Here is a 23,811-nt window from a genome sequence, read left to right as displayed (position 1 = left end):
TGGTTTATTTATTGATTTATTTAGTATTGGGACCACCTGAGAAGGTGCTCTTCCCAGCCACGTAACAGGAAAAGAGTCCACATCTGATAATATGAAATGGCACAAGTTCAGAACAATTAATATTCCATACCAACTTGGGAGAATGTTTACAGTCCAATCCCAACTAGATTCTGCCTAGTGATACTGGATATTCAACCTATATTAATCTGCAGAAGAGTATTCCACAAAGGTGCATTGTTGAAGAGCAAGGAGTATTGTGGATGTATAAGGTTAAGATGCCATTTTGTCAACTGCCACTGTGATGCCATCATGCTTCTGGATCATAATGTTGCCAGTATCTGACTCAAGGCACACTACAGGAATATCTGTTGGATCAGACATCAAATGGGACAGAACAGATACCACACCTGCATGTTCATCTGAGAGGGTACCACGACAGTCCAGGTTTAGGCCCTGGGAATCAGTGCACAGGGCTCCTGCAATGGAGGGGTTCTTTGTTGTGATTTCTAAATGAAGCTCCAACGCCCCCTCCATCTTGCTGAGCACCACCTCCCAGTTCTTCTATTGAAGTGAATCTTAGACTTATCAGGATGTTAGGCGCCAAGATGGAAAATGAGGTGTAATGTTGCCACATATCTTATTTTCTCTATACAAGTTTTGTATACCATGTAGCAGGGAAGAGGGACCTTTTTGGCTCCACAGGCCAGATCTTTATCTGGCTCCACCCCTACAGGCCAACTTTGACAGGTGGGTGGGAGAACTCATCTGTCAATCAGATTGTGTCATTATGACATCATAAAATTGATGTCATGATTCCCAAGCACCTAGGACAGGGGTAGGAATAAAATGCCTGCTTTTTGCAGACATCTGCTCTGAGAGAATGTCCCCTGTTTATGGCATTGCCCCCACAGCCCTGTAGAACATGGCCATTTTTGTTGAGGGTGGGGTTTTTAACTATAGTGCAGAAATATATCCCATCAGACACAGGTGGCATTGAAATGAAAGTTTTCAATTGAAATGGAAGTCTCTTTCCATAGTGTCTGTCCTTAACTAATATGGCCACTCTTATTTAGCCACATTAATGATTCTCACCTTTCATGCGAGTGCTTTGCGTGTCGAGGTCCCCAAGCCACCCCCCAAATAACTCACAACGCACACTTAATTTTTGTTTAAGGTTTTTGGCATAATTTTGGCCACAACTTTATTTAAATACAAAACCGTGAGTGGTTGTTTAGGCATTGGTTAAGACTATCTGTCCCCCCGCCTGGGGACAGAACTGACTTCTGGGCACCACCGAAAGACAGTGCGGGGGAAAGCAAGTCAGGGAGAAATGGAGCTGAGTCCCAGACCCTCAATTCTCATCCGCATGCTCCCCGAAGGCTTGCCGGCCCTAGTCCCATTCCAGGGATTGGACGAAAACATGGCAAGCCCCAGGATTCCTTTAATGGAATTCCCTTTCCGCAGCAACCATGGAGGGGCAGACCCAGCCTATCCTAACCCTTCCTTCACCAATTTATAACCAATGCCTAACTGCAACCTTACAAGTTGTGGCGATTTGCTACGTAGTAGGCAAAAACCAAATGGCCCAGCCAATCAGCCAGATGGACAAAATCCCTACCAGGCCCCTGCCCCAACAGCAGACGACCCCATGACAGGCATAGCAAGGTCAATGCAACAACCCCTTACTCAAGGGCGGGTGGGCGGGTGATCCGTTGCACGCAGCAAAGAGAAAGCTCCAGGCTGCGTGCAGAGTATTTAAACATTTTACCCCTCCCACCAAAATTGCAACATAACTTTTACCCCAGCAACCCAGTGAACCAATCACTGCCCCAGGCCATCTTTAGAGACCCTGCCTGGTAACAGAGGGGTGGCTCAGCAGACCCCACTGCAACACGTGCTCTCCATGAAGGAGAACACGCTTTAGCAGGCAACCACAGAGGAACAGAGAGCAATGTTTTCTCTGCAGAATTGGCTGCTCTTGCCACCACACAAACTGATCTGGCAAACCAAGCCCCGCCTCACATGAACTTAATGTAAAACTACACTTACGCAAGTAGAATAGCACACCAAACTAATAGAATTGATCAGCTGGATTCCTGAGGTGGAACGTGGGAGACTCCAGATGCCACTCAAACTTAACATACGTTGTGAATGCATCACATGAGAATGGCAGAAAACATAAGGTGAGTGTAATGTTTCAGCTCAGCATAATTTCCAAGTACTTGCATTTTGAGATCATGAGTCAACTCACTGGACTTCACCTACAACAGGAGATGTATATCCCACACCTGGGAACCCTGGTTGTTATACAAAGCTAGTTGCATGGAATTACAGCTGGACTGGGGCCATATTTTAAATGCAAAAGAGATTAAGTTGGTTGGTACAAGGCATAGATTCTGTATGTTAAAACCTTAATTTTATTAATATTGAAGATATACTGCTCTCCATGTTATTAAAATGTTTGCGGGCGTTGGGGAAGCATTTTCAGTCTAAGGGCTGCAACTCTTTTGGGTCAACCTTCTGGACTGCATGCCAGAGGCAAAAATGAGCAGAACAACTCATTTGACTTTTACTTTGTACAGTAGGCTACATTCCACCCTTGCAGAATCCAGCAGTTTCGACACACATACACACACCTCCATCCAGGGAAGAAAGAGGCATTATTATAAATTAATGCCATGTTCTATTCAGGCAAAAAAAACAGTTGAATAGTGTGTGGAGCAGAACCATGGGGTGTGGGGTTGGGGTGGGGGTGGCCTGCGGGGCGGGGGGGCCCAGGAAGATGACATGGCTTTAGAAGAAGCTTGAGGGCTGGATGCAGAGGCTGGGAGGGTTGCATTCAGCATGTGGTCCAGAGTTTCATCACCCTTGAACTAAACCTTGGAGAATCATATGACAGCTTTGCTGACACTGGGCTGTAGACATCAGCCATCGTTAATAGTTATATATAATTTGTTAATAGTTATATATAATTATCTGTTTTTGTGTCTGTAACCTGAAACAAGAAAAGTGCACTCTCTCACGTGGACTAATTAAATGATGGTTCATGATGACAACCAAGAAGAGAGAGAAGGTGGGATATGCCAGCTCTCCCTCCCCAATATATGTGGAGACCTTGAATTGCTTACCAACATTCCGTTGTACTGTTGTATATCATATTTTGACAACTCTGTAAAAGAAATTTTCTTCACCATCTATATAACCCGTCATATAGTGACAGTAAATTTCAGGAGCAGCCTTTTTACTAGGTCTGTTTATATATAATAAGAGAGCCCATGTTCTAGGCTTGTTAAGAACATAAGAGAAGCCCTGCTGAATTGAATCAAACACATATCTAGGTCAACATTCTGTTTTCCCCCAGTGGCCAACCAGAGGCCAATGGGACGCTTACTCGGAAGTAAGTCTCACTAGTCCAATGGGACTTGTTCTCAAGTTAGTAAACATGCACAGGACTGGGATGCATGTAGTGATAGGTGAATCCCCCCAGTTCACTTCAGAATTGGATCATCAGTTGTGTGCATCATGCGAGAGCCTACAAGGAAAGTTACCTCCCTCCCAAGAGTGCTGAACTGACACATAGTATTGGTTGTAACTTATCATTTCTGTAAAGTTAATCTATTTTTTGCCCAAGTCATGGACACTAATCACAGCTCAGAACATAAGAAGAGCCTGCTAGACCAGACCAATAGGTCTTCTGGTTCTGCATCTTGCCCTCATGGTGGTCTTGCAAGGAGGACCTAACAGAGCTCAGACAGAACCACATGTGCAAAACCTTGTTTTTCCATTCCAATATACTGAAGTATTGGGGAGGACATGGTGCTACAGGAGCATTGCCAGCAGCTGAATTTTGTACAGCAAACTTGATGATAATTAACCTTGCTAGCATCAGTTGCTCAACATGTTTCCATCCATTTCCATTTTCTTGTGTTAGAGTTCAAGCTATTCTTACTTCTTCAGATAAATCTCAGCAAGGTCTCTTTGGCCAAAAGACAGTATTCAAGGGCTTGCCTAAATTATCGTTTAAATGTGTTGTATAAAATTGGGTTAGCTCTGATGTGCACTTTTTTAATTGGTTCATTCCCACTACATAGAAGGGTTTTGCCTATTAAATTGTCGAATGCATAAATCACTTGTGGCAGGCGGAAACCCCCTGGCTGCCTTGTCATGGCTTTGTTTTGTTTTGTTTTTTGGATAAGGTTCAAAAAAAAGATATCAAATTCAGATTCCTGAATGCTAACTGCAGATGCAGACAAGCAACAACGTCTTCACAATAAATTGTACCCCAGAAAAACCCTTTGTTTCAAAGAGCAGCTACAATTCTACAGATGTGTGTTCGGCCAACTAAAGAACAACAAAAAGGAGGAAAGTCTTCGTTCAAAGCCAACAGTGCTTTCGGTGGCCGTCAATCTCTGCTCTCTTCCAGACGACCTGTGTTTTGAGCATTCAGCCTGACTTGCTCGCACAAAGCTGGCACAGGGGTTAGACTGTGTGTGGTCTTTAGTGAACGTTCATTTGCATTTGCTTGCAGAAAAGTTGTACAACAATGAGCATTCATCCTTAGCTCTTTGTGCAATGTTTATACATCTTCCCACTATTCATTCAGCCCAAGATTTCCAGTGCATTTCCCCATCACTTTCCTAACTGCAAAAAGTCCATTTTAAAGAAGTGGATTTGTTGCACTAGAGCAAAGGTAACAAACGTGATGCCCTCCAGATGCTGTTGGACTCCAATGCCTACCAGCCCCAGCTAGCATGGTCAGTGGTCAGAGTAGTAGTTCAACAATACCTGGAGGGCACCCTGTTGCACGTGAGCAAAAGGGCATATTAATCCAATTTAATTGGGCGGTTCGAATCCCCATGACGGGGTGAGCTCCCATTGCTCAGTCCCTGCTCCTGCTAACCTAGCAGTTCGAAAGCATGTCAAAGTGCAAGTAGATAAATAGGTACCACTCCGGCGGGAAGGTAAACGGCGTTTCTGTGCACTGCTCTGGTTTGCCAGAAGTGGCTTAGTCATGCTGGCCACATGACCTGGAAGCTGTACGCCAGCTCCCTCAACCAATAAAGAGAGATGAGTGCCGCAACTCCAGAGTCGGCCACGACTGGACCTAATGGTCAGGGGCCCCTTTACCTTTAAATGTCCAGAAAGGTACTGGAAACTCTCCTGCACAATACTGATAGTCTATAAGTGACCTTATACTTACACCACAGACTTTACCTACCTGATGCCTTCCAGATGTTTTGAATTACAGACTCCCCTCAGCACCAGCCAGCATGGAATCAGGTAAAGGCTACCATACAATATATGTTTATTTTTTTTCCTAAGAACACTATTTTCAGTTATATTGACTGATTGATAGGATTTATATTCCCCTTTTCAACTAAGACAGGTTCCCAAAGCAATGAAAATTACATTTGCTCTGTAACCTACAAGAGCACTTCCTTGTCGGAAAGCAGAATTCATATGGATGGTTTGAATTAAACTGGAAGCAAGTTTACTGGTGACACACACACCCCTAACATAGAGCTCCCCGTCATTTAGTTATTTATTTTATTGTATTATTTATTACCCTGATCTTCCTCTGAAGAGCTTTCCAAGCAGCTTATGGTATAGTTCCAAAGTGGGCTATCTGGAGTACCCCCTATCAGGGATAAGAAATCTGTAGCCCATCAGATGTTGCTAGACTCCAACTTACATCAGTCCCAGTCAGCATGACCAGTGATCAGGAATGTCCGATGACATCAGAAGGGCCACAGATTCTCCACCTCGAAGGTAGGTAGATGCCTAGACCTGCTTAAGTTAACAGTCGAACATCATCATGTGACTTCAGAGGATTTGATGGAGAAAATGGGTGGCACAGTTCCACTTCTGAAAATATACATTTGCTAAAACGTAATGGATAGGGTTTGGCTTACAAGAACTATGTGTCAAAATGTGGGATGTTAATAAGAAAGCAAAAAAATAAATACATGAGCATGAGCTTACCTCGCCTACTGAACTTTAAAAATCCGTTGTGTGTCATATACCAGGGCAGACTATCTGTCCATTTAGCTTAGGATTTTGACTCGCAGCAACTCTGTGGAGTCTCAGGCAGAAGCTTTTTCTTAATACCTTCTACCTGTTTCCTTTTTCCTCCTTAAGTGCCAGGGATTCCAAAGCTGGGAGATTTTGCATTCAATGCATATGCTCTACCACTAATCTTCAGTCCTTCCCTTTTGCTGGATGCAGCATGAACTTTTTAAAAAATGTCCCTCATTTCCCAGAGTGCATACATGCAACTAAGCAGAGCCCCAGCAGTGCAGGTATACCTCCAATCTATTACTGGTGGATGTGGTAGCATGCCTATTGTCACTAACAGGAAATTTGTAGGGGTCTGGCGTAAAGCATGCAGGCTGGGTCATGCTTTGGCTGATTCCTGGGGTGTGGAAGACATAGTTAATGCTGTGGGCTAATTCACAAAAACAGTTAACATGAATAACCACTGAGCATGTTATGAGACACTCCCACCCTGCTAGGCTGTTCTCTGGTTTAGGAGCATGCTTCCTCCTATGTATATATATGAAAGACAGGTGATGAAACAGCCATTTTTCCCTCCAGAAAGCATTTATTCCATCTCAATTAAGAAGACTATTAACAGGCCCCACCTCTTCTCTAAACAGAAATGCTAGCTCTCACTAGTTCACTGAAACAACCATATCCTGCTGTGCCATTGCAGTTCACTTAAAGGAACAGAGGAGAGAACTGGGAGATGAAACACAGCAAACTGAATCTGTCACTGATTCTATGTGCACTGTCAGTCAAGTCTGGTGTTGTTGCTGCTGTTAATTAAATTTGTATACCGTCCTTCATCTGAAGATCACAGGCAGTTCACAACATAAAAGTATAAAATGAGAACACAAAATACACCACCACCAATAACCTCCTCCCACAAGCACACTGAAAAGGCCATAGGATGTTAATCAGCCAACGGCCTGGTTGTAGAGAAATGTTTTTGTAATACATACATATTGTTGCATACCTGGCATTTGTGGTATTATTACAGAAGTGAAGTTCCTTCATGGATCACTGCCTTGTCGTGGCGAAGGGGTTTGAATAACTCAGAGAAGCTATGAGCTATGCCATGCAGGGCCAACCAAGATGGACAGGAGAGTTTCGGAGAGTTTTGACTAAATGTGATCCACCTGGAGCAGGAACCGGCAAGCCACTCCAGTATCCCTGCCAAGAAAACTCCATGGACAAAGACAACAGGTCAACATGAGTTTGACCAAACTGCGGGAGGCAGTGGAAGACAGGAGTGTCTGGCGTGCTCTGGTCCATGGGGTCACGAAGAGTCGGACACGACTAAACGACTAAACAACAACAACAAAGAGGAGGATCTTAACACACAGCCACAGGGAAACATAATGTGCTGATACAAAGGAGTAACAAAAAAATGTACATATGTTAGCCAAAATATGAATGGACATAGTAACAAAAGATGCTGCCTTAGACTGAGTTGGATCAATTGGTCCATCTAGTTCAGTCTTGTCTACAGTGGCTGGCAGTAACTCTCCATAATTCCAAGCAGGTGAGATGCTGGAGATTGAATCTGTGACATTCTGTTCTACCCCTTGAGCTATAACTTCCCCCCTGCAGGACTTGCAATATAAGGATTGCATATAACCAATAGTCAAGAAGCAAGGTGCCTTTGCATCACATCTCTTCTGTGTACACAGAAAGCCTGATACATGTCCAGTCCTCCCTTGCTGGACTCGTTATTATGAATTTTGTTTGCAGTGGCCAGGTTGAGAAGTAGCAAATTCTACCTACAAACCAACTACGTAGTATTCTGAAAACTGGGTTGCTGTTAGCGTTTGGCCCTACTTTAAAAAGTGGGTGGTTGTCAGTGTGAGGGTGAGTGGCAGAAGCTACAATCACTGTACCTGTTAAACAGTTAAACTCCTAAACAGTGCCTCCTTCCTGGAATAAAGGGCTCCAGCAATTCTGCTGTGTTTCAATAGGGCTTTTATGTGGGAGCAGGGGTACATAATGAGCACCCTATTCAGAACAAGAGTTTGTGTCTGTGTAACAGCATGCGGGAAGGATAAAGGAGAGAGCTCATTCATGTGGAAAAATCAATTATGGGCTCAGCAAAGTGCTTCTGTTCCCCGGTGTGAAGGACTGTACTTGAGAGAGAGGGAAATCAAGAATGAGGCTTGTGCTCCAGTGTAGCTGCAAATGCTGAGAGATTCCATTTTACTCCTCTTCTGCCATAGAACATCCCACCGCAACAGGGAAATTCAACATGCACCTGCCAAACATTTACTAGCATCCGCTTTCTTACTCGCTGTGTGATCTGTGCTTGCCAGTGAGTTGTTCAGTATAGAGCCCCTGCTCCCCTTTGCATTTCCCTTCAGTGAACAGGGGTGGGGAAATGTTCAGAGTGTCAGAACAGAGTACGGAGGAGGAGGAAGGCAGAGGTCACAAGGTGTAAGCTGAGCCTGGACAGAGTTACTTTCCGTCACCACTGAGTAACTGCAAACACACCCTCCAGAAGACTGTCATTTCTCTCTAATCAAGAAGAATGGAAATTATCACTTCCAGGTAGCCTTCAGTCCTGGCACATCCTCAGTTTAGGAGCGCAAACAATGGTGTGTGTGTTAATTACCTGCCGTTTTGGAACTATGTATTATCTTGTGCTGTTTGCAGAATGGCTGCAATGTATTTAGCCTCCCAGCAACCTATTTTTGCATATTACTCAGGTCCGGTCAAATTTTTAGTGCTTATGGCCAAAGGCCTTTGCAAACGTTCAAACAGGCTCAAAAACAGACAAAGAATCACATTTGCAATTGCAATTGCAAATACTGTACTGAAAACACTACGTATATAAAATATAGTAAATATAAGCCAGAACCAAGGGATTTTTTTAAAGCAATACAAGAAATAATTTTTTAAAAACCTAATAGAATCATCATCAAAATATCATCAAATAAAATTATCATCAAATCTCTGAAAGCACTTCTTCCCAGATCCTAGCTGCAACCAATGCAACAAAACATGTATGCCACCTTGAGCGACTTCACCTATAAGTTACTAAAAACTCAGTATCTGACAAAACCTATAATATCCTCTGGGATTTGTGTGTGTTTATGTGTAATTCCAATAAAACAGTATCCTGAAACTTGAAAAGGGGTCCCAAAGCATACTTGAGAGTGTGTTGGTTTAGCAGGGGCTTTGCGTTAATGTAAAGTTAAGGAGTCACCCGTCCATATGAAATCTTAGCATATGGAATTCTGTGCTATGAAAGTATTGTTCATATTATTTAGCAAATCACTGAAAACAGTCCAATAGGCAACTAACTATTTTGTAATTTTCAAAATATTTTAAATAAATAATTTTAAAATGGTTAATAGACTATCTTTGCATTAAGCCAAGGCCAAGCAAACCACCCAAACAACAGCCAAATAATACAACCTAACCTACACGGGGATGATATGAGTATAACCGGGAGAAAGGAGAACAAGGTACACCACTTTGAGCTTTTTGCAGAAATGAGAAAAAGTTATACCCTACTGGAGGAAGTTAACTATAGTAATGTAACATGTAGATATAAAATCACCACTAATACCATTAGTGATTTATTGTAAATAACTGCAAGTAAAATTATTACTTATTTATTGCTGTATATACAGGATGATACTATATGATCAAGCCATTGCTCACTTGTACAGAAATTTCTGGTTGCTGCCCGAATAATCTGGGGCTGCTGATGCACAGAAGGAATCAAAATAGACATTTTCTAAATGACTTTTAAAAGGGAAGCAACCTAAAGTTGTATTTGAAGATACATGACAATGAGTTCTGGAACAACGTCCTAATTTTACAGCACTTTCTTCCTTGACAAACAACTTGCACTGCCTTGTATAATATATACATTTTTGAAAAGGGCTGAACGTGGCCCGGAAGAACAATGAGACAAGATGTTAGAATGTTTCCCAAGTTCCTTGAACTGAGTTAGTGATAATGAGAGCCAGTCTCTCCAGCTTGGTCAGAACAGGTGCAGCTTTCCTTCACCTTTCTGTGCCAGTTCTCATTTATCTTCAACTTCGTGGCCTCTTAGTCTCTTCCAATCCTGTCTCTGCCAAACTGCATAGTTATTTCATGACTTGCATGAATGAAGGAGCCTAGTAGAAAGAGACCACCCATTATGCATTAATTTATGGACGCAATCCAGGATGTAAAACCAGGACTTGGGTAGAAAAAGGGCTATGACACTGAACCACTGTAGCTCCTGTAAAGAGGTCAGGGGGTGGGAGTGGGGAGAAACTATTCAATCTCTGCCAGGGTTTCATTCCCCCTGCTCCACCCCCACATATCCCACAATATCCTTCAGCTTCAAAACCATCAGCTGCGACTACCCGCTCCCCCTTCCATATCCCTGCCACAGCTCCCAACAAGTTGGTTTACACTGCCACCCTGTGGCAAACTGCTTTTATCTCAAAGCAAACTGAAAATCAAGGCAGACAGAAACTCTATACCTCGGGTTAAGTACTTAATTCGTTCCGGAGGTCCGTTCTTAACCTGAAACTGTTCTTAACCTGAGTTACCACTTTAGCTAATGGGGACTCCCGCTGCCGCCGCACAGTTTCTGTTCTCATCCTGAAGCAAAGTTCTTAACCCGAGGTATTATTTCTGGGTTAGCGGAGTCTGTAACCTGAAGCATCTGTAACCTGAAGCGTCTGTAACCCGAGGTACCACTGTACTTTAAAGCAGCAGAAACCAGAAAGAGTTCTGGAGAGCTCAAAACTTTGTGCAATAATTTGTGACATATTGGCTAATAAAGGAGAAAATTTCTGCAATCACCTGAGAAAATCTGGAAAGTAATTACTGCATTTTTATTCCATGCTTCCACCAGGGAGGGATAGATGGTGTCCTCTACAGATGGACAGATCCATCTATTTCTGGTCCTTGCCAATTTCACAAGTGTTGGTGAAATTCTTTTCTAATGTTCTTAAGTTTATTCATAAGTGTGTTCCATCGTGCTCGCTTTGGTAACACATATACTAAAATTGGAACAATACAGAGAAGATTAGCATAAGTGTGTTCCATTGCATTCCTGCATGTATGTGCAATTTAAATTTAAAGAAGAAATATAATTAGAGTACATTATTCCAACCTTTGGTCTCTGTTAAAACCACAATTTTCCTCTCGGTTCCCTCACTCCCAGCTTTGCTCAAACTTCTGCCATTGTTTTAAACCACCACTTTCCCTCGCTCACTCCCATGCCATGGCTACTGCTGTTGTGCAACCTTGCCTTCACTTTTGCTCTCCTACCCCATTCTGCTGTCATGCAAATCCAGAATTGTGATGAGACACTACAAATCCTCCGGTGCGGGCTGCATTCTGACTTTTTATGATATATAGAGAGAGACTTTTTGTGAACCAACTGCATCACAAAATTAATAGAACTGAAGATAATTTGATTCTGATGTACACATTAGCCCAGGAGATACATTCTGGATCAGTTCACCTTGGAATTTACAGAAATCAAATTCCTCAAGTGTCCCTAGAGTTATAGGGGCAGGCAACCCAGGCAGAAAAGGCACTGCACTAAGGAAGCACAGGCTATTTACTCAACCTCACTTGCAACCTCACCACCACCACAAACATTCTTTCAATTGAACCTCCCCATATTAAGGAGTTAGTACCTGAATTTCCTTATTTTTCTCTTCCATCGTTTCTTTTTCTTTTTGTATCATGTCTTTTTGATGCTGTACATTAAATCCATGTAACATCATGCATCGTTTTACCCTGTTCCCTGCGTTACACACCTTTTCCGTGGCCTGGGAGGGCAAGACCCTGACTGACTCCAGCTACAAAAGCTTTTGAACACACTTAGTTGGCATTTTTTGAGAGTTTTTCTTTTTTTGTAAGAATGATATTGATGTCCATATCATTATTTTTAGATCTTATTATTTATGTGGAAATTGCTTCAATTTGGTTGTGTACTTTTTATGTGTTTTATTTATTGTTTATTACTTTTTTATGTTTGGGACTGTGCAAATCTTGTCATGTTGTAAGCCACCTTGAGCACAGTTTTAACTATGGAAAGGCGGCATACAACTAAAATGATGGTGATAAATGGGGAAAATAGTAGCAGCAGAGGTACAACCTGAACTGCTACACCAGCAATAGCCATTATCGCCAAATGTAGCATAGCACTGAGAGAAAGAGGGCCATGCGGAAGCAGAAAAAGGGACAACACACAACTCTACATGAGGTGCGGGACTCCATTGGTTTCCTTGATGCTGGCATTTTTTGTGTGTCCCCCTCCCTCCCCAAGTGTCCTCATGATGCTTTGTCTGGATTTCTTGGACGATGTTCAGTGGATGAGTAAGCGGCAGTGGCAGTATGGATCCTGCATTTCACAGAGGAGATCTGTTCTTAACTGATCGTATCAAGGAGCCAATCAGAGTGGGCGAAATTGTGGTCTTTAGCAGGGGTCAGCAAACTTTTTCAGGGGGGGCAGTCCACTGTCCCTCAGACCTTGTGAGGGGGCCGGACTATATTTTGAAGAAAAAAATGAATGAATTCCTATGCCCCACAAATAACCCGGAGATGCGTTTTAAATAAAAGCACACGTTCTACTCATATAAAAACACCAGGCGGGCCCCACAAATAACGCAGAGCTGTATTTTAAATAAAAGGACACATTCTACTCATGTAAAAACATGCTGATTCCCGGACCGTCTGCAGGCCAGATTTAGAAGGCGATGGGTCTGGATCTGGCCCCCAGGCCTTAGTTTGCCTATCCATAGTCTCCATAGAAGGGAGCAGCAGCGTAGCAACCCCTGCCGGTGCCTGGGGCAGACCAGCACTCCCCCCCCCGCCCCACCCAGTGTGGATTGCCCCGCCCCTGGCTACACTACTGGAAGGAAGGGCAATTCCAATAGCGCATCGGGCTTTGAAAATGAATGAGAAACAAAACGGAGACATCAACTTATTGACGAAGAGTGATAATAACACTGTTGGTGACAGAGGCTTGTACAAGCAAGGCCAGCATTGGGTGGAGAAGAAAGACGTAGTAGGCAGTGGCGTAGCGTGGGGGGTGCAGGGGGGGCCGGCCGCACCGGTCGCAACATCTGGGGGTTAGGGTTAGGGGGCGCAAATCCATGGGTTAGGGGGCGCAAATTACTTGCCTTGCCCCGGGTGCTGACAACCCACGCTACACCACTGGTAGTAGGGTGAGTAAGAGGATTTGTGGCAAACATTGCAACAATGACCACTGTCCTCTTTCTACTGGGCTTGTTTATGATAGTGCACTGGCCTGCAACCCAGGGAGGCCAACTGGAGAGGTTGTTTACTCTGAGTAGACAGTGGGGTGTGACGTATGCACATTTCACTGCTTCTTAACCAAGCTCAGTTTGGCTTTTGTTTTTGTTTTTCTACAGCAGTGTAACAGCAGAGTTGATCTCAGTATTTTCGACAGTTTGTCACGTTTTAGCTTTTTTGTACATCAGTGAATTTTTATATTAAAAGATTTAAGAAAAAACAACACACCTCTACCGTTAGGATATTCCAGCATCCCAACATCTACATCATAAAAAATAAAAAATAAACCGTTTTGGCTGCCATTCCACCTAATTTCTACAGGACCAGGCAACCAGCAATTATAGTGTTTTATTGCAGCACTTGTGTACAACTGCTGGGATTCATTTAGCTTGGTAGGTAGGTCACCATTTTTGTAGGCCTGGAGCATATTAATAACTGCAAGAGAACTCTAAGCACAGTATCTATCAAACAGTGGCATACGGTGACATTTTTCATAGGGGAACAGTTAGGGCCAGAGGTGCCAGCTTGTGAGGGTGATGGAGGGGGTGGCGCATGTGGACACCACACCTCCCTCCCTAAGCCAGGCAGAAGCTTCCCAGGAAGGAGGCGCTAAGCTTTAATATTTTAATACAGGTACCTCGGGTTACATACGCTTCAGGTTACATATGCTTCAGGTTACACACTCCCCTAACCCAGAAATAGTGCTTCAGGTTAAGAACTTTGCTTCAGGATAAGAACAGAAATCGGGCTCCGGCGGTGCGACGGCAGCAGGAGGCCCCATTAGCTAAAGTATTGCTTCAGGTTAAGAACAGTTTCAGGTTAAGAACGGACCTCCGGAACGAATTAAGTACTTAACCTGAGGTACCACTGTACTCTAATTTACCAGGAACATTTAGGGGACAAGCCTAGTCGCCCTAGTCCACTGACCGCACACCACAGCTATGAAACTAAGCAAACTCTTGAAATCACCTACACATTTCTGTTCAAAAGCTATTTTTTAAGTCTACTATTCTGCTGTAGCTATTTCTAATACTTTTGCTCATGGTTACATCTCATAGGAATTCAGCTTTTCCCTGCTCACCCCCCCCCCAAAGACACAGCTGTGGGCCTGCCTCCTTACTGTCATTTATATTATTTTACCAAACTGGAGTACAGAGGCTATTATGCAAAAATAAAAATATTCCTTTGCTGCTCTCTTATCTTGCCATGCGGATGTTTTCATGATCTTTTCTGTTGTGGCAATTTTACCTTTGGAAATTGGTTTCTCCACTTCACTATGGCAGGGCCTAAAGGATATTTTGTTTATAAACTTCCCCTCTCTATCCATTCTTTCCCAGAGGGGCACCAAGCTCCCTTGCTAGCAGCTTTGCAACTGCTCTTGCATCAGTTCAGCAACCTAAGTCTGTACTCCTATTGACAGAATGTGATGAAATTGCTGGTGCTTCTGATGCAAGGCTTTAGGCCCTTGGTGGCCAATGGCATCAATCCGCTCTTTCAATGGTTGCAGCTGAGCCTGGTTTGGTACAAGTTAATGGCACAGAAAAGGCACTCCCGGGGACCTTTCACTTCTCATTAACAAGCTTGCTGCCTTGTTACTGGCCCTTCTGTGTGCCTTTAACAGCAGGCAGACACACAGAGAGATGAAGCTTTTCCTACCATTTATCTCCCGGCCAGGAAAAGCTGTATTTTTCCCCCTGACAGCAGCCAGTTCCCCTTAGCAACAACAGTCTCTCTACAGCAGAAAAGATGCTGTGAATGTGGTTCCAGAATGGCAGGATCCATACCTATGAAATGCCAAATGTTTGCAACAGGTTCAGTCAGCAAAGCCTCTACTGTTCCATCTTTATTCATTTTTACTTATTTCACAGCTGGGGTTGGGCTTTTGAGGGACACTGCGCCTCCTCACATTGCCATCCTGGGCAACTGACCCTTTCGTCTTCCTGTAAATAAATCTTTGGCTGTCTCACCTTCCATCAGGAAAAATCCTGTGCAAAGTGGGGAAGGATAAATTTACTAATCCCCAGATTGGTCTTGTTCTCACCTTGGTATCAAGCTAATACCATCATTCCTGGTTCCTGGGCCAATTAGACTTCAGCAAGCCCTGAATGACATAAGGCACCAGAGCAGAGCAACTACACCTCTGTTAAATAACAAACAACATTAGCATTTAAATTGAGATTGCCCAGGAGACAGGCAGCCCAGTCAGAATACACAAACAGTTCCTAGAAGGGCCTGTTCAGGAGAAAGGTATGATTGTGTGAGAAGTAATTAATAAAAAGCTAAGCATACAGACATACAGGTTAAGCTCCTCAAAAGCAGTTTGGATACTGTAGAAAAAAGCCTGGAGAAACAAACTGAAGATCATTACAATTAAATAATAAATCAGCACAAACCTCCCAGCGCTTAGATTTTTGGCAACCTTCTTCTACTTCAGGGACAGGGAACTTCTATGGCCAATGCTCACAGATGATGGGAAGACATGCTCTGTCCATCATTAGCTAAAGAGCTATAGGTTTCCTGATCTACTTGCAGTGTCTACCCTACCTCTGTCATGAAAAAAGAAGGCTGCACTTTGGTTAAAGAGAGGAGGGACAAGGGTGAGTAGTTAATGCTGAACACCTTCTGCAGGCAGAAAATAGCCTATACCCTTCCAGGTGTTTATGCACACTCCTCCAAATTCTTTGACTACCCTCCCCTTCAAATATCCACTTGTTAGATGCATAATTGTTTTTATCTTAACTTTAAAAATAATAATCTTGACCCAAACAAAGCCCCTTCTGGGGGTTCCCTCACTGCGAGAAGCCAAGTTACAGGGAACCAGGCAGAGGGCCTTCTCGGTAGTGGCACCTGCCCTGTGGAGCGCCCTCCCACCAAATGTCAAAGAGAACAACAACTACCAGACTTTTAGAAGACATCTGAAGGCAGCCCTGTTTAGGGAAGCTTTTAATGTTTCATGCATTACAGTATTTTAATATTATGTTGGAAGCCGCCCAGAGTGGCTGGGGAAGCCCAGCCAGATGGGCGGGGTATAAATAAATTATTATTATTATTGTTGTTGTTGTTATTATTATTATTATTATTATTATACAAGTCAGCCTGTGGTTCCATCTGGCTCATTATTGCCTGCACTGACTGGCAGAGGCTTTCCAGGGTTCCAAACAAGGATCATTCCCAGCCCTATCTGGGACTGATCATGGAACCTTCTGCAGATGCTCTACCAATGAGCTACAGTCCTTCCCCTAAAGAACAATAGTGGGAATCAATATATGGCCACTTCCCAACATAAAAAGTGTATAATTCAGTGTACGCTCTCATCACCGAGTAGAATATGTTCTGAAATGTGAACGAATGAATACCTCTTAGTTCAAGGATTAGAACGATCAGATGCCCAAGCAGCAACTGAAAAGGAATGCAGTGTTCAGCATTCAAGAAGTTCCTGAACAAAGATCTGCAAATTTACAAGGATGTTCTAGAATGGAGCTAACTTTAATCAAAACTTAAGCTAAATCTAATGAAAACCTAATGATGGTAAGATTTTTTTCTTTCTTCATTTTTTCTTTTTGCTGCAGTAGCATGCAAAAAAACCTGGCTCCATATTTATCAAAGGCAAAGGTTTTCGTGCTTCAGCCAACAACCTCCCCCATTTCAATTCCTGAAGAAAACACTGCTTGCAAGGGACTTGGTCATTTTACATTTATTTTAAAGACCTGAAATGCACCTAGGCCTTGAGGAGTGTGATGCTGGTGTTGTTTTATAAAAAGCAAACGCACACATTTTGTTTGGACTTTATTCAGAAGCCTTAAGCGATGAAGTTTTATACTGGGAGACAAAAGTGTTAAAATTCAATTTGATTGAATGGTTAACAGAAATTCAATTTACTTTCAGGAAATACTGTTAAGGAAATGTGTGCAGCACATGCACCAACCAACAGTCTTCCAAGTCCACCATCTCTGTCCCGTACTTTCTCCCCTTCTTGTCTAGTCACTCTCCTGATAGTGGAAATCATAGTCATCAATCCACTTTAAACCAAGCATGACAAATTAGTCAAATCCCAACACAACTTTGTCTTACTGACAAAAGAAACAGTGGAGTACAGTATTAAGCAGCACACTAGAATGGACTCATTAAACAAATATAGCCACCAGTCGATTGGAAACAGCATCATCTTCATTAAAACAGAGGCCTAAAATTGGGAGATGTAAAAGGAGGTCATATTGAGGGCATGGCCTGCTGTCACAGTTTACATTAAGTAAGTACATTATTTTGTCTCTAATGTGGGGTTGAGGGGTGTGTGTGTGTGTGTGTGTGTGTGTGTATGGATGCATATGGCTCCATGTGGTATGTAATCAGGAAAAGAGCCATTTTTAAAAATATTGATAATTTCTATAAATGAACTGGTGAATTCCTATTTCAGTCTCAGGACTGCAATACCTCAAGGACTGCTTATCTCCTTATGAACCTGCCCAGACCCTGAGATCAACTTCTAAGGCCCCTCTTCATGTGCCTTCTCCATGAGAGGTCTGGAGGGTGGAACATGAGAACGGGCCTTTTCTACAGTGGTTCTCCACTTCTGGAATGCCCTCCCCAGGGACATTTGGTTGGCGTCTTCATTATACACCATTAGGCACCAAGCGAAAACATTCCTTTTTAATCAGGCTGATTAACATCTTATGCCCTTTTAAAATGTGTTGTGGGAGGGGGGGGTTATTGGGTTGTCTTTGTTTTTATTATGTATTTTGTGTGTTTTTATATTGTGATTTTATGTTGTGAACCACTCTAAGATCTACAGGTATAGGGTGGTATAACAAACAAACAAACAAACAAACAAACACCTCAGACTCAGAGCTACCGGTGCTTCACACATGCATTTTACCACTGGATAGCTGCTTCATCAAGTGATGGCTGGATTGCTTATTTAATATTACTTACTTACTTACTTACTTACTTACTTACTTACTTACTTATCTAGCTATCTAACTACCAAAGTTTATAGACTGCCTTCTCAAAAAGTAGATTTCTTTTAAGTAGTTTACACAAAATAACTACCCTTCTCCAAATGACTCCACAGTACTGTACAAAAGCTTGAATAAAAGTAATTCTCATAGCATAAATAAATTTAAAAACAACAAATGAGCAAAAAGAAGCAGCAGCGGAATAAGTGTTATACATGCAAGTGAACTACATGGTTTGGGGGCGAAGGGGGGAGATACCATTACCCCTTTGTTATATGCTGGGGGGGGGTGTCTTCCAGCCATTCATTCATTCATTCAAAATGTGCAAAACTCACAAAAAGTGCAAGAGTCTTTTACTAACTTGCCATATTACCATCCCAGTGAATTCTGAGCAACAAAATCTCTTTTGGGGGGGGGGGGGGCAGAGTCCACTGTGCTCACTAGCAGGCTGCAGTGCAAGATGCTTCGCTGAGAGCACAGAGATAACTAGGAGGGGTATCATAGCTCAGCGGCAGAGCATGTGCCTTGCATGCAAAAAATGTCTCTCACATCTCCAGCTAATGGATCAGATAAACAGGTAGGTGGTGGGAAATACTTCTGCCAAGCACCATGGAGAACCATAACCAGTCAGAGTAAACGATTCTGGGCTAGATGGACAAGTAATCCAGCCCGGCAGCTGCCCATGCTGATTACAATATGGGCTTCCAACTAGATCCAGATAACCACAATAACTTTTAAAAAGCCAAAGAACCCTAACATTTAAATAGGTCATTAAGGTAAAGGGACCCCTGACCATTAGGTCCAGTCGTGGCTGACTCTGGGGTTGCGGCACTCATCCCGCTTTATTGGCCAAGGGAGCCGGCATACAGCTTCGGGGTCACGTGGCCAGCATGACTAAGCTGCTTCTGGCAAACCAGAGCAGCGCACAGAAAAGCCATTTACCTTCCCGCCAGAGCGGTACCTATTTATCTACTTGCACTTTGACGTGATTTCGACCTGCTAGGTTGGCAAGAGCAGGGACTGAGCAATGGGAGCTCACCCTGTTGCGGGGATTCAAACCGCTGACCTTCTGATCGGCAAGCCCTAGGCTCTGTGGTTTAACCCACAGCGCCACCCACGTCCCTAAATAGGCCATTAGAACAGGACAAAAGCCTTTCTTGGAATCAACACATTAATGCCTCTTAGAGCATTATGCACAGCATTAGGCATACACAGTGGGAGTAAATCCTACTTGCATGGAGAATTGACCACACATTTTTGCACACCAAAGAATTCTCTTCCTGTCCAGGCTCAGTGTTTTTTTTTACAGTTCAAATGACAGCAAACCTATTGATGCACTCAGACACTTATTTTTCCATATACTGTAGCAACTGGCAGAATGAGGTATTTAATACAATTGTCAAAAGGCGATAAGATCACACACAGAAACAGACATTTTGGGTACTGATTGCACGGTATTGCAGAGAAATTCAATTGAGCAGAATTCTGATGGGAACAAAGGCTTAGTTTCTCCATCAAGAAAGCTGTTTGTTAATACCATACTGGAAGGCAACTGAGTGGGGAAGACGGGACTGGACTGGTGTCCAATGTTGCCTTCTGACTGCTATGCAAGCAAATGCTCTCCACTTCTGTTAAAATTAGTTTTGAAATACCAAGATGCACCACCAGAGGGCAATGATAAAGGATGCTTAGCATTTCACTCCCCACCGCATCCCGAATCAATCTGGGTTTAACTTCTCTTTCAAAATCATTTAAATATCAGCTTTTCCCTATTCAGCTAATGGGCTCGCTGTCCAGCTTCACCTAGGACTGAAAATACCCTGATATCACCTTGCTAGGGACTTTTCCATATAGAGTTAAAAAGCAGCAGAATAACAGGAACAATTTAAAAGGATGGCAATCAAGGCACCCCAGGTTGTGACAAAACTGCAAGGCTTTAACAATTCCTTCTGATGACTAATCACCGGTTTTGCATCCTGAGGAGACAACCAGGTACTTGCAGTATATGTTTACTGAGAGTTGTGGGGCTATCTGAAGCCTCTGCAAAGAAAGCTTCTATACCTGTGCTCCTAGGAAAGTGAGATCTGATTATATGCACCCAAAAATGTGTTCTTTTCTTTAAATTGATTCAGATATATTTCTTTCAGCCTGATTGGGTCATTTCCACTTTTGTAGAAGCTCATTTAGAAATGTGCTTCTACCCCCACCCAACTTTGGAGCCTTGTAGACTCCTTCCCCACTCCCACCTGTACCTAAGTTGTTAACTTATTTAAAGACCTTCCCTCCCTGCTTTCAGCTCAACATAAAGAAATGAAGCAGCTGAAATGCCCCCTCTGGCATGGAGATAATTGATGGGAGAAAATTTCCTGCCAAATCTGAGTGCCCTTTTGCTGTTCAAGGCACAGGAACAGAGGCAGTAAGAAATTTGGCAATTCTTCCCTCATCCAACCTTGGTTGCATTTCAGTTTTGGATTTAGGCAGCTACATGTTTGATTTTGTTATTCACCATTTAGAATTTTTCTTTGTTACTTTCTGCCTCAACAAAATTGGACTTATCAACTAATTTCCATATATTCCACTTCCCTTTTTATCAGAGTCAGTCCCCATTTTCTGGGGTTTGTCCTTTCCTTGGTAAGACACTGCTCATGTTTTGCCCCATCCAAGAAATATTGCAGGATACATTTACATTTTTATTTGTTAATGTGTATACATACACATGTGCTACAGTGTATACTTTCCCACCCAAGTAAAACATAATTTTTGCTATGAGAAGTGGACAGGAAAAAAGGCACTGGAAAGTGTGGGGTTACACTTGCTTGATACAATATTGTCTAACCTCCCCGCAGACAAATCAGAATGAATGCTAGCTTATCTGGAAGTGACCAGAATCTCAGAGCGGATGCATCTCAGCAATAGCACATTCAGGAAGCTCCCTTACTCTAGATCCTATTATCTTTCTAGTCCAGTCTTGTCTACTTTGACAAATGGTGGTTTCACAAGGTCTTTCCCATCACCTGCTACTGGGTCTCCTGTGCTATCCCATGGTTGGAGATGCCAGAGATTGCATGGGAATTTCATGCTAAGTATGTATTCTGCTAGGGAGTTGTGACCCTTCCTCAATGCACACACATTAATTAAAGATGTCAGCATATAGCTTTCCTTATATCTTCTGCATTGTTATATTTATAGTTAGCTAATATTGCTAGTGTGACCCCTGTTAAGAAACAGGGGGTTTGCCAACTTCTCAACCAACTCTTGCCCCATTGTCTAATAGTCGTTGGGTATGCAGACATGGGAACCTCAGATATAGCAAGCAAGCTATTTCTTTGTTCCTGTGCTGGGCTATCCAGTGCAAGGTACTTCTGCATAAGGCAAAGATGGGCATTGTGTAATCCTAACCATGTATAAAGGTAAAGGTAAAGGTACCCCTGACCATTAGGTCCAGTCGCGGACAACTCTGGAGTTGCAGTTCTCATCTCGCTCTATAGGCCGAGGGAGCTGGCGTTTGTCCGCAGACAGCTTCCGGGTCATGTGGCCAGCATGACTAAGCCGCTTCTGGCGAACCAGAGCAATGCACGGAAACACCATTTACCTTCCCACCAGAGCAGTACCTATTTATCTACTTGCACTTGATGTGCCTTTGAGCTGCTAGGTGGGCAGGAGCTGGGACCGAACAACGGGAGCTCACCCCATCACAGGGATTTGAACCACTGACCTTTTGATCAGCAAGCCCTAGGCTCTGTGGTTTAGACCACAGTGATATAAATCCTATTGAATTCTATGGGGCTTACTCCCAGATAAATAGAGTTAGGTATGTAGCCTAAGAGTGGGACGCGGGTGGCGCTGTGGGTAAAACCTCAGCGCCTAGGACTTGCCGATCGCATGGTCGGCGGTTCGAATCCCCGCAGCGGGGTGCGCTCCCGTCGTTCGGTCCCAGCGCCTGCCAACCTAGCAGTTCGAAAGCACCCCTGGGTGCAAGTAGATAAATAGGGACCGCTTACCAGCGGGAAGGTAAATGGAGTTCTGTGTGCTGCGCTGGCTTGCCAGATGCAGCTTGTCACGCTGGCCATGTGACCCGGAAGTGTCTGCGGACAGCGCTCGCTCCCGGCCTATAGAGTGAGATGAGCGCACAACCCTAGTCTGTCAAGACTGGCCCGTATGGGCAGGGGTACCTTTACCTTTTATGTAGCTTAAGACAATAGAGAGACATCTACTTCTCCCCTTCAGTTATATAATATCAACCTGGCACTCCTTTAACCTGTTCTAAAAGTTAGATAGCTAGAACACACCTGTCATCTGAAGCAGCCACTCTTCTCCTGGTGAGGGACTTTTGTTGTTAAGGGAAGCCTGCCAGGGGAAGCACACCTGACAGGTGCAGATAGCTCCCTAATCCTCTTTTATCTTGCAGAGCCAAGCAGGCACCTGGCCTCCTGACTTCTCCCTCTCCATTGTCACAGCCCTTAATACATTTGACCCCCACCCATCCCAAGCTGTTAACACCCCCTGCTCTGCCCTGCTATTTGAGTCTTTGGAAAGAAAGCCAGTAGCCTGAGGGCGAGGCCACTCAAAGCCAAACACGCAGGTGTCTGAGCAGTTTTATCTGTTCTGCCTCAGGGCCATCAGATGTGATGGGGCAGCTATGTTTGTCGTTCATGTGTGAAAGAGGCATATTGAAAAGAATGGCAGTGGATGGCCATTGGGATGTGTTGATTGCTTCCAAATAGCTATGGGAATATACTGGGTTGCTGAATGGCTAGAAATGAAAGTAAACTGAGTGGCCACTGGGAAAGAAGAAAGGCATTCTAAAGGCCAGGATTAGCCAAAAATAATTATGGTGATGGGCTTCCCCTGTTCTGGGGAGGGAATGAAGGGATGAAGCTTTGAAGTGGTCTGTGACTAGTAGCTCAAATTCAAAAGGTGTGGCAAGAGAAGGGATGAGTGATTGTTTAGTTTTCTTACCTATGCTTATCAATTAGAGCAAGCTGGAGTGTGATCGTCTCTTTTGCTGAGTAACCCCTTTGTAGTTATTTGGTTCTAACATTTCAAACTGCTTACTTCAACTGTCAAGCAGGGACAGAATACCCAAAATAAGAAGAGTGACTGCTGAAGAGAATCAGTAGAAGCACTTATCTCCTTTTATGTAAGGAGTTTTCTACTTCACACTAGCATGATAAATGGTAAAATGTCTCTAAGATTGTTTGCCTTTGCAAAAGGCTACGTTTCAGCTGGCTGAATAAGAGCCTTTATTAGGCATGTGTTTTACAAGTTGAACCTACACATATTTACTCAGAAGGCGCTGTGGGTTAAACCACAGAGCCTAGGGCTTGCCGATCAGAAGGTCGGCGGTTTGAATCCCTGTGACAGGGTGAGCTCCTGTTGCTAAAACCCTGCTCCTGCCAACCTAGCAGTTCAAAAGCACGAAGGACAAGTAGATAAATAGGTACCGCTCTGGCGGGAAGGTAAACGGCATTTCCATGCACTGCTCTGGTTCGCCAGAAGCGGCTGAGTCATGCTGGCCACATGACCTGGAAGCTGTACGCCGGCTCCCTCG

The 23,811-nt window shown here is 43.5% G+C and overlaps 1 protein-coding gene across 1 annotated transcript; it reads right to left on the bottom strand.

Annotated features, from left to right (window-relative positions):
* Positions 1-15: 15 nt before the first annotated feature.
* LOC310659569 (ragulator complex protein LAMTOR5-like) lies at positions 16-744 on the bottom strand. The gene has a single exon (XM_083403264.1). It carries the CDS (start codon positions 532-534, stop codon positions 271-273), a length of 264 nt encoding a protein of 87 aa, XP_083259390.1. The 5' UTR covers positions 535-744; the 3' UTR covers positions 16-270.
* Positions 745-23,811: the final 23,067 nt, after the last annotated feature.

This window comes from Podarcis tiliguerta (assembly GCF_965153285.1).
Source record: "Podarcis tiliguerta genome assembly, chromosome: 11".
Classification (NCBI taxonomy): domain Eukaryota; kingdom Metazoa; phylum Chordata; class Lepidosauria; order Squamata; family Lacertidae; genus Podarcis; species Podarcis tiliguerta.
This window is presented reverse-complemented; position numbering and strand designations above follow the sequence as displayed.